The 21,934-nt window shown below is 39.3% G+C and overlaps 1 protein-coding gene and 1 long non-coding RNA gene across 3 annotated transcripts in view; one reads left to right on the plus strand and one right to left on the minus strand.

The window, feature by feature from the left end:
* Nucleotides 1–21,336, minus strand: part of COPS4 (COP9 signalosome subunit 4) — a 42,266-nt gene extending 20,930 nt beyond the window's left edge. For both annotated transcript variants that reach the window (XM_003985226.6, XM_003985225.6), the window contains exons 1-4: nt 21,116–21,336; nt 5,949–6,028; nt 3,958–4,109; nt 2,899–3,002 (exon numbers count right to left, since the gene is read on the minus strand). In XM_003985226.6, coding sequence (XP_003985275.1) covers nt 2,899–3,002; nt 3,958–4,109; nt 5,949–6,028; nt 21,116–21,189 — 410 coding nt within the window. In that variant the 5' untranslated portion in view covers nt 21,190–21,336. The remainder of the gene's footprint in view (nt 1–2,898; nt 3,003–3,957; nt 4,110–5,948; nt 6,029–21,115) is intronic.
* A 23-nt stretch (nt 21,337–21,359) lies between these two features.
* LOC109499086 lies at nt 21,360–21,886 on the plus strand. The gene is made up of 2 exons (XR_002156222.2): nt 21,360–21,479; nt 21,681–21,886. It is a non-coding gene; the product is annotated as an uncharacterized LOC109499086 (long non-coding RNA).
* The last annotated feature ends 48 nt before the right edge of the window (nt 21,887–21,934 follow it).

The following is a 21,934-nucleotide window of genomic DNA, read 5'->3' on the forward strand; positions in this document are numbered from 1 at the left end:
TGTTTAAAAAGTGTAACCAAGAATCTCACATCTGTCTTCTTCCTTGTACAATATACGTGGGAGGAATGTTTCATAAAGCACTATAGATGTTTTTAAAAATACTTAACAAAAAGTTAAGATTAACTGAATAAAAGTTACAACCTATCATCTTAATTTTTTCTAATTGTTTCTCCATCTCACTTTTAGCATCTCAAACCCAACAACCCACTGAACTCACTGTGACCTCCAAACCACTGATCTTATTACATTGTTACCTCTTTTTCCCCTCGATGGCCTCACTTAACTCCTAACTAGCTTAAGCTCTATGGTGAATCATTGTAATTATTGATTTGAATGTGCATTCATCTCCCTTGTCCCACTTTTGCTGTCACACTTGGCCAAAATCGTAACTCTGGTTAAACCTAAGTTTGCCTACTCCTTTCCTGCACCCATATAGCTGAACTCTGATGGAGAAAAATACCTAACCAATCTGAATGACCTCATTTCAATCACTACAACCTTCAGATGAGCCCTTTATGCTACCAAGTATATTATATATTCCTACTCCATTCACTGTCTCACTCTCCTAGAAAATTTTTTCTCATATTCCTGCCTTCCCTCAACTTCGACACTCCCAACCCGGTCTACACTTCCCACTGATGACTGATTCTGACTTCATTAAGAATACCAGAGCAATCTGGGGCGCCTGGGTGGCGCAGTCGGTTAAGCGTCCGACTTCAGCCAGGTCACGATCTCGCGGTCCGTGAGTTCGAGCCCGGCGTCGGGCTCTGGGCTGATGGCTCAGAGCCTGGAGCCTGTTTCCGATTCTGTGTCTCCCTCTCTCTCTGCCCCTCCCCCGTTCATGCTCTGTCTCTCTCTGTCCCAAAAATAAATAAACGTTGAAAAAAAAAAAATTTAAGAATACCAGAGCAATCAAAGAATACCTGCACAAATGCCACCACCACATTGCTAATATCAATATCACATACTCTGTATTCCTAGCTGTTACTGTAGATCACTGGGCACTGTTCTGCCCATCGGAACATGTCTCAATGTCTACAGACATTTTGACTATCACAACTAGGGGCGGTGATGCTACTGGCATCTAGTGAGTAGAGGTCTGGGATGCTGTTGAGCATCTTGCAACCCATGACAAAGAATTATTCCATCTAAATGCCAACAGTGCCTGGGCTGAGAAACTCAGCCATAGATCAACTATCCATGCCCCTGTCTAAAAACTATCTCTCCACTAGATTCCTTCCCCTCCTGTCCACTCCTGCAAGAATCCTCTTCTCTACCCTCCCATATTATATTTTTGCTTCCCAAAAAATTAAAGGAAAAATCATTAAAGAAAAAATAATCTCTTAACCTAACCTCTGCTGCTTCTACCAGATTTCTTTCTTTTTGTGAAAACTTCTGCAAAGAGCTGCCCATACATACCATTTCCAACTCTTCTCTTCCCATTCTCTCTTAAACCATTCCAGTCAGGCTTCTTCATTCTTACCATTTCACCAAAACAGCTTTTGTCAAGGGCCCCAGTGACCTCCACTTTACTAACTCTAATGGTTAACCCTCACTCCTCAGCTTAACTGACCTATCAACACCATAGCAGATCACTTGCTCCTTCTTGATACATTCTCCTCATTTGGCTTCTAGGCTGCCATAGTCCACATTCTTCTGGTTTTCTTCTCAATCCTCATTTGATCTATCTTCTTCCCGCCCCTCACCTCTTAGTGTTGGAGTGTTCCAGGCCTCAGTACTCAGTCCTCTCCTCTATCTATATTCCCTCCCTTGGGGATCTCATCCAATCTAATGCCTTTAAATTCCATCTCTCTATATATATCAGTGACTTCCAAATGTATATCTCTAGCCCATTATCTCTCTTTTAGTATATTCAACTCCCTACTAGATATTTCCACTTAGTTATCACATGTCCAAAATGGAATTCCTGCTCTTCCCTCAAAACCTATTCTTTACTATGCAGGAGACGACAACTCCATCTTTCTAGTTGTTCAGACCAAAACCAGGATTTATCATGGCTCCTTTTCTCATACTCCATATGTAAGCTACCAGAAAATCCTTAGCTCTACCTTAAAAACATATCCAGGATCCAACATTTCTCACAATCTCCATCTTATCTGCAGTAGTACATAAGCCTCTTCACTCATGTCCTTACTTCTATCATTACTTGCCTACAGCTATTCTCAACCAAGTACTCAGAATGATTTTTTTTTAAGTAGGCTTCATGCCCAGCACAGAGCCCAATGCGGGGCTTGAGCCCTGAGATTAAGACTGAGCTGAGATCAAGAGTCAGACGCTTAACCAACTGAACCACCCAGGTACCCCCAGAATGATTTTTAAAAATAAAAGTCAGATCATGTCACTCTTCCACACAAAATCCTCCAATGGTTTCCCCTCATTTCACTTACAGAAAAGACAAAGGCCTTACAATGACTTACAAGAACCTATATAATCTGGTCCCCAGTACTCTCTGATCTCAGCCCCCCACCTTCTCTTGGCTTACTCCATTCCACCCATACTGGTCTCCTTGATCTTCTGAAAACACTCCAGGTATGCTCCCATCTTAGGGCCTTTACACTAGCCTTTCTCTCTAAGAGGATCTACTTATAATCTTCCCTAAACTCATGACTACTTCCTTCAAGTGTCTGAGAAGGTATATCTGGACCACTCTACTACTCCAATCATCCTGTTTAATGATACAACCTGCTCCCTACTTTCCCTTTACTCTTCTCCCTGGCACTTAACACCTAACATACTACAGAATTTATTTACTTATTAACTTGTTTATGATGTTTCTTGCACTAGAATGTAAAAAAAAAAAAAAAACAACCAAAAACCCACAAATGAACAATACATATCCTATATACATCTCCATCCAATATCCACTATTTACTATACTTTTGTCCTGTTTCCAAAGGAATTCCCACCAACACTTGGGCTGCATTTCTCCAATCTTCTTCTTTTTCATATATGGATGCAAGATGCTGTCTTATGGAAGCAACCTGAAATAGTAGGTAGACATTTTAAATTATTTCAACTGACATTAGTAACTAATTAAAATAAATGGATGGTAAGTTTATCTATTGTGATAATGTTTTCATTCAACATTCTAAGATAGCAAGTAAATAGCGCAAATTTATCTAGACCACCCCAAATTTTTTTTAATGAATTCTGAATTCATGGAATATCAAAATACTGAACTGAAATTAACACATTTCTGCAATGTGGATTATGGCAATAATTTAATTTAAATATTAAGTTTTATGTTTATGTTAACTGCATATATAACACTGGTATTTTCCTAAGTTTTCAGCCTTATTAACAATTTTACTGACTCTTTTTCTTTTAACTTTTATTAGTTTTTACTTTTACAATCTGTTTTTATTCCCAACAGAAATGAGGATAGAATAACTTATTCTTCTTTGAACTGTGGTCCCAGGGTTTTTAATCTGTTTAAGGCCATTGACCCCTGAGACCCTATTCACCGAAGAATATAGTTTAAGCTGTTCAGACTTGGCCTGGCCACTACAGACTACTCACCACCCTATCCCTCCTCTTTAAAAACAAAGAACCTACATGCTGTGCAAGCTAGTCTCCTCACTGTGGAAATTAATATGCTCATTTCTAAACTTGGAAGGCAGTTAGTGACTAAGCCTAAAGTTCCAAAGACCAAAGGCCTAGAACTGAATCCTGGCTCTGCCACTCAGAGTCTGCAATTTTACTGATTTTTAAAAATTGTCTAAAGAATACTATTTGATTCATAAATCAAATTGTAATATCTGAGCAAATGTCAGCTGGAGTTACAACATCCTGGAGTTTTTACACTGTAACATGCTGTTTGGCACACTGTTTTGTCAAAAATAAAATTGGATGATCACCTCCTTTAAAAATGTAATAATATCTCTCAAAATAATTACTGCTATCTCATGTTCAAAACTCACTGTTATAGATTTTTACCTGCTCCTCAAATGAAATGACTCTAGGCTGGATCTTTTCCAAGGTGAAATGATAGATTTCTTTGGCTGTGCTATCAGGCAGGTTAGGGAGATGTGTACAGAAATCAGTCAGCAACTGTCGAGAGATCACGAGACTGACATTCTCATTCACCACTTGTCAAAAAAAGAGAGAGAGATAAAAAAAATTGAATAACTTACAAATTTTCATTAAGCCATCAATTTTTACCTAAAACTATTATTAAAAACAATATATATTAGTACAACCCTCAATACATTATTCGGGGATTTCCAAACCCATATCATCTTATATAACAGAATCAGTTTTCCTTATGCAGAATTATTTGATTATATAATGACTACACCATTAAATACTACAGCAGTAAAAGTCCCTTAAGTTTTCTAAGAAACAAGTGGCTGGGAAAAGTTTCGTTTTACATTTAAGAATTTTATATCTTCCTTTCTCTTCCTTTATTCTTCTACAAAGGGAAGGTACAGAAACACCTATACTTTTATCCTACCTCGTTATAAAAAGGAGTTAAAGAAGAAACAGTGAAATAATTTTCATGAAATTTAAATAAAGCAAGTAGTGACAGTTACTGACACTTGTACTTTCCTAATAAAAACAACAAATAATAACTGAGGTGAGCACCAGATGTACAGACATACTTAATGACACTATTTATAAACATTTTATTACTGTATGTGATTAACGAAGAAAGCTCTGAGGCCACGCATGATTAGATGCCCTCACACAAGAAACTTAACCTCTCTGTGCTTCTGTTTCCTCATCTGTAAAGTGTGGATAAGGATGCTGTGAAGCTCAAATGCAATATATAGAGAGCACTATGAACAACATGTGGCACAAAGCACTCGACAAATGTCCACTATTATGATCATTATTATTATAGTTTAAAAGATACATCATGCTTGTGACCACTACTCAGATAAATTAAGTCTCAAAACAACAGTTACTGGGGAAAAAACTGTTCAGTCGATATAAAGGATTTTAACAGTAGACTGCTTTTCTTGGTGGTTCAGTGGATTCAAAGTTTATATAAAGATCAAAGTTTATAAAAATCATTATTCTTTCGCTGTCATATTGCAATGTTCTCAATAAAACCATTCCTAACAGCACTGTCAGTTCATCACACATTGCAGGCCACAATTTTTGAGGCAGTAACTTACAGTAACCTGTAACAAAGCTTGTCATCAGTTTATGATGTATTAATTAGAATTCATTATTGGATAATACTGAATGCAGCTGAGCAAACAGTTTCATTGTAAGTGCCATTAGGCACTTTCAGCTGTTAGAAAGAAATTACCACACACACTAGCACTTCTCATGATAATGTGCATGAAAGCACTCTCAAGTATCATTAACACTGTTAACTGAGCATAAATGCAAGCCTGAATTTTGAGTCATTTTCAAGATAACTGGATATGTTTAAACTCAGGAAGTGGGAGAGAGTGTTTTGAAGAATGGAAATTACTAGTTCCCATTCAAAAGGAATGTTCTTAACGTTAATAACAGTTAACAATTACATGGCACTTATTAAATGCCAGGTACTATTCTAAGCACTTTACTATGTATATTAACTCATTTAAACTCCCAACACTTCTACAGGGTTGCTATCAAATCCCTCATTTTAGAGACAAGGAAGAGGAGGCACAAAGGAACTAACTTACTCAATAAAGCAGCAGACCAGGTTGAATTTGGACTATTCTCTTTATCATTATGCTATATTGCCTTCCATCAGTGACTGTATGAATAACTATACAAAACCTTAATTGGTAATGTAACTCTGAAGACAACTTACTGAAAAATAATCAAGTTGTAAATAGTTTAAATTCTAAAATCAATCAATGTCAATGCATATTTAATTTAATCTCAATGAAAATTGTATTGATAATTTGATATAAAACAAGCTTGAGCAAGCTTTGAAGTCCTAACTCAATAATACAAGGCAGACGTGGAATTTTCGTTCTACTTACTTGCTTCCACAAAAGCTTTCAAAGCTTCTAGTTGTTCTGCCCCAGATAACTGAACGGCTTTTTCCAGGATCTGACGATACCTGAAACAATACCAAATAAAAAGAATCTTCAGAGGACACTATATATTCTAATGCTAATCTGATGTTTATTCATTTCTATTTCTGCTGGTTTCTTTCATAATGCCCTAGTTTGTGCTTTTATTTATAGTACACCACAGATTTTTGTTGTTGTTGTTGTAGGTTCCCAGTCTATAAATTCTAAGGTGCCACTTCTAATTTCCTCTACAGTATACCACAATTTTTTAAAAGTTTTCAAACCCCAGGGTACTGGCTAGCTCAGTTGGTTAGGCATGCAACTCCTGACCTCAGGGATTGTGAGTTCAAGCCCCACATTGGGGATACAGCTTACTTTAAAAAAAAAAAAAAAGTTTTCAAGCCCATCACAAGAAAGAGTGAATCTGTAACTCTCAGTTACTGGATCTAAGGTGCCATTTTTTTTGGAAAAAGTCTTAGTTTGGAATTTAAACTAAAAAGTCAACTTTCTTTCAAATGCCTTAAAAGATAAACTATACTTCCTTCAACTGTGTATTACACAGACACACAAGAATGTTATATGAGGTGACCCAGAATGCTTTCCTCTTGTGGACCTAATGAAACTAGGGTCATCAACAATAGGATAGTGTTGACTAGGCAGTGAAACCAAATATTAGAGATTAAATGTCTTCGTATATACCAAATAAACTTCACCAAGCCAAATGTACTGATAGAACACCCTTTATGTTGTCAGATGGTGCCTATATATTCTTTATTTGCAATCATTTCTAATAACTATTCTAATATTCATGAGCACATAAGATTGAAATCAGCATTCTAGGGGCGCCTGGGTGGCGCAGTCGGTTAAGCGTCCGACTTCAGCCAGGTCACGATCTCGCGGTCCGGGAGTTCGAGCCCTGCGTCAGGCTCTGGGCTGATGGCTCAGAACCTGGAGCCTATTTCCGATTCTGTGTCTCCCTCTCTCTCTGCTCCTCCCCCGTTCATGCTCTGTCTCTCTCTGTCCCAAAAATAAATAAACGTTGGGAAAAAAAAAAAAAAAAAAGAAAGAAATCAGCACTCTAAAAAGGATGGGGGAAATGCTAAAAATAGGAACAATGACAATTATCAGGCAATGGCAAATGCCTTCCTAAAATGTAAACTCAACGAGGACAAGGATTTTTGTTTTGTTGACTGCTATATACACAATGCCTAGAGCAGCATATCACAAGCACTCAAATATTCAACATTTTAGTAAATTTTAAAAAACAGTATTTTATTTCTTAAACTGAGTGGTGGGTACACAAGTATTATACTATATTTTATCCCTTTTGTCTTTATGGTAATATTTATTAAAAGTATTAGTTAGGGGCACCTGAGTGGCTCAGTTGGTTGATCATCTGACTTCAGGCCAGGTCATGATGTCACGGCTGTGGGTTCTAGCCCCATGCTGGACTTTGGGCTGACAGCACGGAGCCTGTTTAGGATTCTGTCTCCCTCTCTCTATGCCCCTCCCCCCACTCACACATACACTCACGTTTGTGCACTTGCACATGCACTCGTACATGCTCTCCTTCTCTCTCAAAAATAAACATTAAATTTTTTTTAAAAAGCATTGGGTAGGACACCTGGGTGGCTCAGTCAGTTAAGCGTCTGACTTTGGCTCAGGTCATGATCTCATGGTTTGGGAGTTTGAACCCCGCCTTGGGTTCTGTGCTGACAGCTCAGAGCCTGGAGCCTGCTTCGGATTCTGTGTCTCCTCCTCTCTCTGCCCCTCCCATGCTCATGCTCTCTCTCTGTCTCTCAATAATAATAAATAAACGTTAAAAAAAAATTTAAAAAGCATTGGCTAATGCATTTTACAAACCTAATAGCACTGCAACTATTCAGAAAATCATCCAGAATATACTCAAGAAAAAAATATACAAATAGGAAAAAATATGTATATGAATAGAGCCCAAACTCATTCAAATTTATGATTTGTATTTTTAAAGCACACCTTCAAGCTACCATTCAACATTTACTGATTCTCAACCCATACAATATTCTCACAACCTTAGTTATATGATTTCTCAAAAACACAATGAATCAAACTGACTTTGTAAGAAAGGTATACAGAAAGAAAAGACAGTGAACTCCAAAAGAAGAGAGAAACTACTCTAATAAAGCAAGGAAATATTATTAAGATTTAAAATAAAAATTATTTTTTAAATTGTTTTTAAAATTTGAGGAAGAATATTCAGCCATCTGAAAATTCATTACGGAATATCTCATTTTCTCTATACATAAACATGAGATGTGCACATATATGATTTCCCATATCTATATTTATATATCTACTTTATTGCTCTGGGTATGCTTTTATTTAATATATTCAATGGTTTATTCTTTTTTGATTATTCTTCATATTCATATTCTTCACATTCATGTCATGGCTAAGCCCTCTTAATTTTAGATCCCCATAAATTATTTTATACTAACATTACATTCAAAGATGACAATGTCTCACAGAAATTTTCTTTTTTAAAAAAATTTTTTTTAACGTTTATTTATTTTTGAGACAGAGAGAGAGAAAGAGAGAGCATGAACGGGGGAGGGGCAGAGAGAACGGGAGACACAGAATTGGAAGCAGGCTCCAGGCTCTGAGCCATCAGCCCAGAGCCCGACGTGGGGCTCGAACTCACGGACTGCGAGATCGTGACCTGAGGTGAAGTCGGACACAGAACCGACTGAGCCACCCAGGCGCCCCTCACAGAAATTTTCTGATTAACCTAAGTTTTAAATCATTACTTCATAATTATCATCTATGTAGAAAAACACCATCCCCCCCCCCAAAAAAAACCTAAAAAGTGACAAAAGTTTTATATTAACCACATCATACAACTTGCCAGAGAATTACAAACTGCCTACTCAAACTCTCAACTTCTATGGACTAAGAAAGTGAGGTGCAGAGTTAAGGCTAGATGTTAACTTGCTCCTTCTCTAATATATAAATTCTAGTATCTAATGGGCGTCTGGGTGGCTCAGTCAGTTGAGCATCCAACTTTGGCTCAGGTCATGATCACGTAGTTCATGAGTTCAAGCCCTGCATCAGGATCTGGGCTGACAGCTTGGAGCCTGGAGCCTGCTTCGGATTCTGTGTCTCCCTCTCTCTCTGCCCCTCCCCTGCTCGCACTCTGTCTCTCTCAAAAATAAATAAACATTAAAAATAACTTTTTTAAAATTCTAGTATCTAAGAATAAGAAATTACTTTTTCACAATAATATGGAATGACTAACAAACCTAATTTAAATCAAGGATTTAAATAATTATTTAATACTGCCATATAAAATCATCCAAAATTGAGCACCTAGGGTTTTTAAAATGCTATCTAAGATTCTGTGTATGACACTAAAGGAATTTTAAATAACCTTAGTCTTTGAAGATATTATAATACAGTTAGGCAAATAAAAATTTACAATTCAAATAATATTATCACACATTAAATTATAATAAAACAAAACAAATGTTGCAATAAAACTAAACAATATAAGAAATATAAGGGTTAAATGAATTCAGTAAAGTTGCAGGGTACAAAATCAATACTCAAAAATCTGCTGTGTTTCTATATGCTAATAACAAATTATCAGAAAGAAGAAACATCCTCTTTACAACTGCATCAAAAAGAATAAAATAACTAGGAATAAATTTAATCAAGATGAAGGATTTGTACACTGAAAACTATAAGACCCTGATTAAAGAGATTGAAGATATAAATAAAAGGAAAAATATTCCATGGTCATGGATTGAAAGTATTACTATTGTTAAAATGCCCATATTACCCAAAGCAATCTACAGATTTAATGAAATCCTTATCAAAGTTCCTGGGCGCCTAAGTGGCTCAGTTGGTTAAGTACCCAACTCTTGTTTCAGCTTAGGTCATGATCTCATGGTTTGTGAGATCTGAGCCTGTGTCAGCCTGACAGCACAGAGACAGCCGGCTCAGTATTGTCTGTCTTCCTCTCTGTCTGCCCCTGTCCAGCTCACATGTGCACTCGTGAGTGCTCACGCGTTCTCTCTCTCAAAAATAAACATTAAAAAAAATTCCAAAGGCATTTTTCACAGAAACAGAATACATAGTCCTAAGATCTGTATGGAACCATAAAAGACCCCAAATAACCAAGCAGTCCTGAGGAAAAAAAAGCAAAGTTGGAGGCATCACAGTCCTGATTTCAAGTTATTACAAAGCTACACTAATCAAATGGTATGGTATCAGCATAAAAACAGACATATAGATCAATGGAACAGAATAGAGAGCCCAGAAATAAACCCACACACATATGGTCAATTAATTTACAACAAAAGTGGCAAGAATATACAATGGGGAAAGGACAGTATCTTCAATAAATGGTGCTGGGAAAATTTGACAACCACATGCAAAAAAATGAACCAGGACCACTATATTACCCCATACACAAAAATAAACTCAAAATGGATTAAAGACTTCAATGTAAGACCTGAAACCATAAAACTCCTACAATAAAACACAGGTGGTAAGCTCCTGACACTGGTTTTATTAATATCTTTTTCAATCTGACTCCAAAAGCAGTGACAACAAAAGCAAAAATAAATAAATGGAGTTACATCAAACTAAAAAGCTTCAAGTGGAGGAAACCACCTACAAAATAAAAAGGCAACCTACAGAATAGGAGAAAAATACTTGTAAATCATGTATCTGAGAAGGGGTTTGTATTCAAAATATATTTTAAAAACTCATACAAATCAATAGCAAAAAAAAAAAAATGTGATTAAAAAATGGGCAGAGGGACTGAGGGACTAAATAGACATTTTTCCAAAGAAGATATACAGATGGCTAAAAGGCACATGAAAAAAAAATGTTCAACATCACTAATAATCAGAGAAGTGCAAATCGAATCCACATAACATATCACCTCATACCTGTTAGAATGGCTTTTATCAAAAAGAGAAGAACTAACAAGTGTTGGTGAAGAGGTGCAGAAAGGGGAACTTTCATGCACTGTTGGTGGGAATGTAAATTAGTACAGCCACTATAGAAAACAGTATGAAGGTTCCTCAAAAAAACAAACAAACAAACAAACCCACAATATGAAGTTTCCTTAAAAAAAAAAAAAAAAAAAAAATAGGTGTCCCTGGGTACCTTAGTTGGTTAAGTGTATGACTCCTTGATTTCAACTCAGGTCATGATCCCGGGATCACGGGATCAGCCCCATGACGGGCTCCTCTCTGAGTGTGAGGCCTGCTTGAGATTCTCTCTCTCTCCCTCTGCCCCTCTCCCACTTGTTCTCTTTCTCTCTCTCTCTTAAAAAATAAAAAAATAAAAAATAAAAAGTCTACCCTGTGATCCAGCAATTCTACTTCTGGGTATTTATCCAAAGAAAATGAAAATATTAGTTTGAAAAGACATGTAAATTACTATGTTCACTGCAGCATTATTTATAATAGCCTAGATATGGAAACAACTTAAGTGTCCATCAATGAATGCATGGATAAAGAAAATGTGGTATGTAAACACAATGGAATATTATTCAGCCATAAAAAAGGAAATCTTGCTGTTTGCAACAAGATGGATGGATCTTGAGGGCATTATGCTAAGGGAAATAAGTTAGACAGAGAAAGACAAATACCAAATGATCTCTCTTACAGTGGAATCTAAAACAAAACAAAACCAAGCTCACAGATACAGGGATCAGATTGGTAGTTGCCAGAGGCATGGAAAGGGGAATGGGCAAAATGGGTGAAAGAGGTCAAAATGTACAAACTTCCAATTACAATATAAATAAGTCATGGGGATATAATGTACGTCCTGGTGATAATAATACCGTGTATTGCATATTTGAAAGGTGTTAAAAGAGTAATTCTTTTTAAAAAAATTTTTTTTCAACGTTTATTTATTTTTGGGACAGAGAGAGACAGAGCATGAACGGGGGAGGGGCAGAGAGAGAGGGAGACACAGAATCGGAAACAGGCTCCAGGCTCCGAGCCATCAGCCCAGAGCCCGACGCGGGGCTCGAACTCACAGACCGCGAGATCGTGACCTGGCTGAAGTCGGACGCTCAACCGACTGCGCCACCCAGGCGCCCCAAAAAGAGTAATTCTTAAAAGTTCTTACCACAAGAAACAAAATTTTTTAAGAATAAAAAAACAGATGTTTCTTTGAAATTAAGAATATCTATCAATAGCCATTAAATTCCATTAGAAAAGTGACGCATTGTTTCCTCTGTTCCTGCTAAGATGCTCAGTCCTTCTGAGGAATCTAATGCCGTGCTGGGGTGAGGCCCTCATCTCATCCTGAGACTAGCACTAGCACACCGGGAGCCCCAGCACCAGCTCGCTCAGCGCTCAGCGGTCAGTGCTCAGCGCTCAGCACTGGCTCATGACTCTTTCGCTCAGAACTTGCTTAGCACTTACCCGCTCCATGGCCTCCGTCTTGGAGATGGCCAGGAGCAACTCCGCCCTCATCCTGCAGAACAATGAGGTGATGGTGATGGATAAAGATCAATGCCCTCTTAAGCAGCACGTATGAATGTTGAACCTTTCTGGCACAGCTTGCTTGCAAAGGCCCTGGCCAATGTCAGCATCAGGAGCCTCATCAGCAAGGGCTAGAGGACCCGCCACAGCAGCTAGTGCTACACCACAGGAGGTCCCGCTTTTTCCACTACTGCAGTCCCTCGCTGTGAAGGAAGTGGAAGCCAAGAAAGGAGAATCAGAGGAGTCTGATGACATGGGCTTTGGTCTCTTTCACTATGCCTCTTCTGTAATCTGTTCAATAAAAAGCTGAACTCTTAAAAAAAAAAAAAAAAAGTAAAACATGAAAGCCAGTAAAGATATTTGTAATCCATGGATTTGTAATCCGTGTTATTTGGCAAAAAAAACAAAAAAACTAAAACCCTCCTATCCAGAATATATTTAAAATGCCTGTAAATCAGTAAAAAACAACCCAATTAAAAAACAGACCAAATGTTTAAATAGGCACTTCACGGGGCGCCTGGGTGGCGCAGTCGGTTAAGCGTCCGACTTCAGCCAGGTCACGGTCCGTGAGTTCGAGCCCCGCGTCAGGCTCTGGGCTGATGGCTCGGAGCCTGGAGCCTGTTTCCGATTCTGTGTCTCCCTCTCTCTCTGCCCCTCCCCCATTCATGCTCTGTCTCTGTCTGTCCCAAAAATAAATAAACGTTGGAAAAAAAAAAAAAATTTAAATAGGCACTTCACTAGAGATAATATCCAAATGCCCAATAAGCATACTAAAAGGTACTCAACCTCAATACTCATTTCACAGGAAATACCATTACACTTCCACTAGAATGAGTAATATTTTAACAACACTAACAAACCTGAGTGTTGGTAGGGATATAGAAGAACTAATCTCATCTATTCCTAGTGACTGGGTAGTGACTGGGAAGGGACATGAGGGAACCACTGGTCATGCTGTAAATATTCCCCAGCTTGTTCTGGATTAAGTTGTTACATATGTATGTATGTGAGAAAACGTATTGGTCTCTACTGTTAAGAGTAACGTACTTAATGCAATGTACTTTAAAATATATACGTATCTGTATACACGCATATATATTTTTATTTATTTAAAAAAATTTTAATGTTTATTTATTTTTGAGAGAGAGAGAGAGACAAAGCGTGAGCAGGGGAGGGGCAGTGAGAGGGGGAGACACAGAATCCGAAGCAGGCTCCATCAGCACAGAGCCCAATGTGGAGCTCAAACCCACGAACCGTGAGATCATGACCTGAGCCGAAGTCAGACGCTTAACCGACTGAGCCACCCAGGCGCCCCTATTTTTATATTTTTTAAGTTTTATTTATTTTGAGAGAAAGAGAGTACGTGTGTTGCAGAGGGGAAGAGGGAGAGAGAGAATCCCATGCTTGTCAAAAGAGGAAACACTAGCACTTTGGAAATAAGATTACTAAGGATCATCTAGGGAAACCAAAAAATTCTGAAGCCTTTGTCATAGCTAGGTAACCCTCAGGCGACTGGCAGAAGAAAATGAAAATCCTCTCTGAAAGATTACATTCTAAGCCTCCAAATGTTTCTAAAAGTATATTTTTAAATAACTTGCCCAACAAAGATTACAAGGCACATGACAATATGAACTAGAATCAACAAAAGCAATAGACAATAGCAACAAGCAGGGACTCCAGGTACTGGAGCTATCAGAAAGACTGTAGTACAATTATATGTTTACAAAGATAAACTCAAGCTTTAAAGTTTCAGCAAGTGTGGAAGTTGAGAAACTCAACAGAAGACCATAGAAGAAGGGAAAGAAAAAAAATAATTACAGAGAGGGAGGCCAACCATAAGAGACTCTTAAGTACATAGAACAAACTAAGGGTTGATAGGGAGTGGGTGAGGTGGGGAAAATGGGTGATGGGCATTAAGAAGGGCACTTGTTGGGATGAGCGCCAGGTGTTGTAAGTTATGAATCACAGGAATCTATTCCTGAGCCAAGAACACATTGTATACACTGTATGTTAGCTAACTTGACAATAAACTATTAAAAAAAAAGTTTCAGCAAGAAACTGAAAACCATAAAAAGTGTCATTTGTAAAGAGAACCACTGGGATGCCTGGCTGGCTCAGACTCTCAATCTCAGGGTGGTAAGTTCAAGCCCTGTGTTGGGCGTGGGGCCTACTTAGAACAAAAACTTTTAAAAACTGGACGCCCGGGTGGCTCGGTCGGTTAAGTGTCCGACTTTGGCTCAGGTCACAATCTTGCGGTTTGTGAGTTCAAGCCCTGCACTGGGTTCTCTGCTGTGAGTGCAGGGCTGGCTTCAGATCCTATTTCCCTCTCTCTGTCTGCCCCTCCACTTGCACTCTTTCTTTCTCTCTCTCAAAAATAAATAAATAAACATTAAAAATTTTTAAAATATATTTAAAAGAAAAAGGAACCACCAAAAACTATAGAATTAAAAAATACTATAACCAAGCTTAAATATTCAATGATGATCTGAAGAGCAGATGACACTTTTGAAGAAATGATAAACTAGGAGCAGGTCAGAAAAATCTACCCAGAATTAGGGGCGCCTGGGTGGCTCAGTCGGTTAAGCATCCGACTTCGGCTCAGGTCATGATCTCGCAGTTTGTGAGTTCGAGGCCTGCGTCGGGCTCTGTGCTGACAGCTCAGAGCCTGGAGCCTGCTTCAGATTCTGTGTCTCCCTCTGTCTCTTCCCCACCCACATGTTCTGTCTCTCTCTCCTTCAAAAAATAAACATTTAAACTGAGCATTGATGGGGAGTGGGAGGGAGGGGGGGTGGGTGATGGGTATTGAGGAGGGCACCTTTGAGCACTGGGTGTTGTATGGATACCAATTTGACAATAAATTTCATATATTGGGAAAAAAAACATTTAAAAAAATTTAAAAAATAAAAGAAAATAAAAAAAATAAAAGAAAAATCTACCCAGAATAAAGCACTGAAATGGTAAGTACAGAAGACAGAGTAACAGACGTAAAGGTCCTAGTAAGAGGGCCTAACTAATAGGGATTTCACTGAAGTCCTAGAGAAGTAAACAGAATGGGACACAGGCAACATTTGAAGATATATAGCTGAAACATCTCAGGACCATGAAAGAATCTAATCTATCCGATTCAACAACTGCAATGAAGCACAGCCAGGATAATGCAATATTTACAAACAAAAACAAAACAAAACACCACAATTCTTTAAAAAAAATGTTTTAATTTTTATTTATTTTTGAAAGAGAGCGAGAGAAAGTGTGAGCGGGGGAGGGGCAGAGAGACAGGGAGACACAGAATCTGAAGCAGGCTCCAGGCTCTGAGCTGTCAGCACAGAGCCCAACACAGGGCTCGAACTCACAAACGGCAAGATCATGACCTGAGGTGGTAGGATGCTTAACCAACTGAGCCACCCAGGAGCCCAAAACACAATCCTTTCACTTCCTGTATCTATGCCCTCTTGGAATGTGAGTTTGTAGCTCTTCACATCAAGAGGTAGAGTTTTTTTCCCCACCCTTTGATCTTGGCTTGTTTCGATTAATAGAATTTGATAGAAGTGAAGTGCTTGTTCTGAACCTAGACAGACCTCAAGAGGTCTTGTATGTATCCTTTTCTCTTGGAACACTGCTGTGGCCACATGAACAAGCTCAGGCTAACATACTGGATAATGAAATATGTAGCCCAGTCACCTCCACTGCCCCAGCCAACAGACCAAAGCAGCACTGCCTACCTGCCCTGCAGCTGACTACAGACACATGTAGGAGCTCATGTGGAACCCAGACCATGTGGAACAGAGAACCATCCAGCTGGGCCCAGCCCAAACTGCCAACCAAATTAATTATAAGGAAAGTAAATGACTGTTGTTTTAATCCACTAAGTTTTAGAGTGGTTTATTTCACAGCAAAGCCAAATGACAGATAAATATTAAAACAAATCCACACATGGGGTGCCTGGGTGGCTCAGTTGGTTGAGTGGCCAACTCCAGCTCAGGTCATGCATGATCTCACAGCTCGTGAGTTCGAGCCCCACATCAGGCTCTGTGCTGACAGCTCAGAGCCTGGAGCCTGCTTCAGATTCTATGTCTCCCTCTCTCTCTGCCCCTCCCCTGCTCGCGCTCTGTCTGTCTCTCTCTCTCTCAAAAATAAACATTAAAAATTTTCTTAAATTGGGGCGCCTGGGTGGCGCAGTCGGTTAGGCGTCCGACTTCAGCCAGGTCACGATCTCGCGGTCCGTGGGTTCAAGCCCCGCGTCGGGCTCTGGGCTGATGGCTCAGAGCCTGGAGCCTGTTTCCGATTCTGTGTCTCCCTCTCTCTCTGCCCCTCCCCTGTTCATGCTCTGTCTCTCTCTGTCCCCAAAATAAATAAACGTTGAAAAAAAAAATTAAAAAAAAAATTTTTCTTAAATAAATAAAAAATAAAATAAAACAAATTCACACAGATATATCATAAAGATGTTTCAGAAAATTAAACACAAAATCTCAAAAACAGGTAAGTGTTAATATACTTAGAAGGAATAATTTCCTAAATGAGGTTGATCTTTAAGCATTCTAAATATTTCAACATAGTGTCAAGTGGGAAAGAGTAGAGGCAGACAGGTATTCTAGGCACCCCCCCCCAAAAAAAATCACTACCTAAAATGTACTCCAGTTTGGGGAAAATAATATAAGTCCAAAAGGTACATGTGTTTAGAGTTTAGGGCTATGAGCCAAACAGATAGGATATATCATGGCCTTGCCACTAGCTATGTGGCCTCGAGCATACTTCACCTCTGTACTTCAGTTTTCTCATATGTAATGTAAATATTACTTGTTAAGGATTAAAATATGTAAGCAAAGATGTAAACAAACATAACACTATATGATAAGGAACTTCACTCTCGAGATGGGAACCACTAAAACTTGTATGTGGGAATAACAGAGAACCAGAGAATCTGAGTTACAAGGGGCCCTGGAGATTAAACAGTCTATCCTCTACTATGTGTGTGTGTCCTCCATTTTTTCACATTTTTTTTTTTAATGTCTATTTATTTTTTGAGAGAGAGTGAGAGGACGAAAGGGACAGGGGCAGAGAGAGGGGGACAGACAGGATCTGACGTGGGCTCTGCACTGTCAGCAGAGAGCCCGATGCGGGCTGGAACTCATGAAAGGCGAGATCATGACCTGAGCCGAAGTTAAGACGCTTAACTGAGCCACCCAGGTGCCCCATTTTTTGACATTTCTATTCCACTCTATTATTAGAAAGTTCTAATCCAAAGTCTACCTCTGTAAGATAGAGGAGTCTATTTTCTTTTCTGCAAAATAGCCTTTCTAATAGTCAAAGAAAGCTAAAAGGTCTCCCGTTACTCTCTTTTCTCTAGGCTAACGGCTTCTTGTAAAATGAAATGTTTAGACTCCAAAGGCTTGCTGTCCTCTTCTGGGTACCTTCCTTATAGAGAACTGAGAAGAAGGAAAAAAAAGGCCCTATTCTACAGAATTAACTGAACAAAGACCGATAATCTATAAGATCCTACTTGTCCTCAAAGAGATCACATTCCAACTGAAAAAGCAGACAAGTAAACAAACAAGTGCTATGGTAGAAGTAAAAATTGTCTGCCACTGGGCTAACAGCAACTAACCAGGTACTCTGTGAGGGTAGTTATGAATGTGTGTTGGTGGCTGTTTAGAGAAGGCTTTTTGGAAGAAATAACATTGCAACCGAGTTTCAAAGAACTAGTAGGTTTTAGCCAAGTAAATAAGACAGGCCATCACAACAGCTACCTATTCAAATGCTCCCTCTTCAAGGTTCTCCTCTTCTAAAGCTTTGTATGAGGATAATGAACACAATGTATAATACGTAGAGAAGCAGTTTATAAAATCTGCAAAAATGAAATCTCGTACGGCCAATTTCTTGCATCGACTTTAGAATGTTCTGTTAATTCATGGTTATGAGAAAGCATTTTTTTTGTTGTTGTTTATTTACTTTTGAGAGACCGAGAGACAGACAGACAGACAGACAGACAGGCATGAGTGGAGGAGGGGCAGAGACAGAGGGAGACACAGAACCCATGAGATCATGACCTGAGCCGAAGCTGGACACTCAACCGACTGAGCCACCCAGGCGTCCCTTGAGAAGGCATTTCTTACTGAAGATTGGACAAGAAAAGACATATAGGCAGGTAGGTTAAAAATAAGCTTTTTAGAGTAGACAAACCTGGGTTCAAATATAAGCTCTACACCTTTCTAGCTATTCAATGATTCAACCCAATACTTATTAAAGGACTATTCTGTTACAGATACTCTGCTAATTGCTGGAAATACACAGTATCAGTATTTTAGAAGCAAATGTACTCTGCCATTCCTTAACAAGGATTCCTCTGTCATTCAATTCCTAACATAAATCCTAAAACTACTGACAGATTTCAAGAGTGTTTTCCTCATAGACATGTAGCTGGCAGAACTGTTTTGTTATGAAAATAATTATCCTGACATGTTCTTGTCCATAAAGGACCAGATATACCTGCAGGCAAGGCCAAGACTTTCCTCAGAAAGCACTGGCTATGAGTTATCAAGCACATTATTTATTTTATTTTCACAATAACCTCATCTGGTAGATGGTTAGAGTAATGGCCTCTAATGAATCATACTCCCATCTGCCCATGCCCCTTTGCAATGTAACTTGGCTACTCCTCCCATAAAGAGGTAGACTCCATCTCTCCTTCCCTTGAATCTGGGAGGGTCATGTGACTTACTTTGACCTGTTTTAGAGAACTGACATTATGAGATTTCCAAGGCTCGCCTTACGAAGTCTAGCAACTACCACTCTCACCCTTCTGGAACACTCCCATGGCTCTGTAAGGAACCACTGAATAAGAGACCACACGGAGAAACACAGTCAGCCAACAGCCTGATATATATGAGTCCATTTTAATTCCACCAGCCCCAACTGAGCTGCCAGCTCAGTGACTCTGCACCTGCATGAGTAAGCCTAGATCTGGACCAGCAAAACAATCCAGTCAACCCAAAGAATCCTGAAAAATAAGAACTCTTTCACACCACTAAGTTTTTGGTTTGTTACATAGTAATAAACAACTAAAGTACCCTATAAGATAGGTACTACTGTTTATCCCCAATTCAGAGCTGAGGAAGTAGATTCTTAGGTTAAATTTCAGAATCCTGCGAATACTTGAAAAACGGTATGTCTTCCGATAAATAATGTAATTCATGTTCTTCAACATAACAAAAAAGAAAGCAAGCATGGGGGGAAATATAAGCTGAGCATGGTGAAAAATATATGCTTATTTGACTTTCACTCAAATCTGTGAAAACTGCAAGTGAAAAGGATTAAGCCAGGAAGACACATTCAACTTATTTACAACTCATGGAATAAGTCAATATATGTATTGACTAACTGCTTTATAATAATAATAGTACCAATGACAATCTTGTGGCACCAGGCATCAGATACTGCTCTAAGTGTATGTGTGATATAAGTGTATATACATATACATACTCATTTTGTCCTCAGACAAGAATAAGTCATATTATCCTCATTTTCATGAGGAGGAAACTGCGGTACATAGTAGTTAAACCCAAGATACATACCTAAATTTCCCATTGATAAAACTAGATTACATATACCACCAGAGAAAAGATAGCAGAGCCTACATAAAGCACAGTCAAGGTTTCAACGGCCAGGTTAGAGCAGGTGTATCCCGTTAATATAGATCAATGTGATCTCAGCTGTCAGAATGTAAATATTACCATTAACTTGAGACTCAAACTTTAAACAGAATGCAAGTTCATTAGAAAACGGTGCTACATAATCTACAAAGAGAAAAGGGGCAATATCTATCTATCTATCTATCTCTCTCTCTCTCTCTCTCTCTCTCTCTCTCTCTATCTATCTATCTCTCTATCTATCTAAAGAGAAAAAGGGCAATATCTACCTACCTACCTAAGATTAACACTACTGAATAACTGCTTCATGACAGGCACATGTCACAAATTTTAACGTGGAGTGGACCTAAACCTTCAACATAAAGTCCAAGAAATTCCTAAATAATTCAGATTTCTGCAAACATCACGAATCTAGACATCCTGACCGACGTAGTGAGGACTTTCCTATGTGGCCCTGTTCAGAGTTGGTGCAGAGAACCCAAAACACAAGGACTCACAGAAGATGGTCCAAGTGGTTCTGATCATGATAGCGGCCATACCTCCTCAGCTCCCGTCAGCCTCAAGAAGCCATCTCCTAGAAAACTCTTCATCAAAATCCCAGAATATAATTTTCTCTCAATCAAAAAAAAAAAAAAAAAAAAGGGGGGGGGGTCCAAAGAGAGACCAGAATTTGGTGTGATAGGCCAGCAGCAATGGAAAGAGGCACCAGGGAAGGCTAAGAAGGCCGTGAGAGCAGTCGTCTCTCATACCGTGCTTCTTAAGAAACTGGTAAGGACGCTATCAAAGATAGAACATGTTGACAGTCACCCCAGGTCTGTTGCCCCAAGGGTTCCCTGCACCAGCTTTCTGCTGCTCCTAATATCTGCGTCCGCAGACGACCTCAGGCCCGCCCCCTTGGTCGTCAGGCCGGCTCCTGGCCTCACATCCCAAAGCCGCCATCAACCCAAGGAGAACAGGTCTGTGGGTTCCCTCTCCACCTCCCAGGCCCCTGGGAAATACTCACTTGCCCGCCAGATCTTTATGAGAGCCGCTCGAATTCATGAGCTGGGCCAAATCCTGCCGCACGGCTGCCGCCATCTTTCTTCCAGCTCAGCAGAGGCTACCGGGCCTCTCACCCCCAAAAAGAAAACGAGCGTAGTCCTCCAGAGTGCTGCTAGAGGGAACCTGAGGTGCCACAGAGTAGCGACTGTGTGGGCCAGAGCGTCCGCTATGAGAGCCGGCTCGAGGGCCGTCCCCAGAGTTGAATGACGCGAGGATCCACTCAAGACTGAGGCCCGCCCAGGATTCTCCCACGGGCTCAGGCTCGCACGCTCCCACTTAGGATTGGCGGATGAAGTTCAAAGGCGTGTGTTGCCTGTGCAACTCCAGTAAGTGCCGGGTAGCCAAAATTACCGCGTTGTCATCGAGTTCCGCGTCTCACTTGTGGTTTACTGTTGTTCTTCGTTCTTCACGACAGTCCTAAACTTGTGCTAAAAACCGAATTATTTCTAATTCACCACGGAGTGGTACTGTTGTAAAATACAATAAAAACGTATACATTTCTGTCCTATTTTGTACCCTTTATATAGGTTGATCATGCATCCCCGTTTGTCCAGGATGGTGCCATTTTCATCTGTTGTCCTGGAGTGATTATTAATAACACGCCCTTTCACTGTACAAACTGTTCCATTTGGATGTCAAATCATATGGTCACCTATCTTCATATGTAATTGTATTAATTACCCATGTATCCTTATAGAATTTCTTTCTGCAAATAAATATGTGTTTATCATTATTCCTCTTAATTTATTTCCCTTTTTTTGGAGATGTTACCATATATGTC

Source organism: Felis catus, chromosome B1 (genome assembly GCF_018350175.1).
Source record: "Felis catus isolate Fca126 chromosome B1, F.catus_Fca126_mat1.0, whole genome shotgun sequence".
NCBI lineage: Eukaryota > Metazoa > Chordata > Mammalia > Carnivora > Felidae > Felis > Felis catus.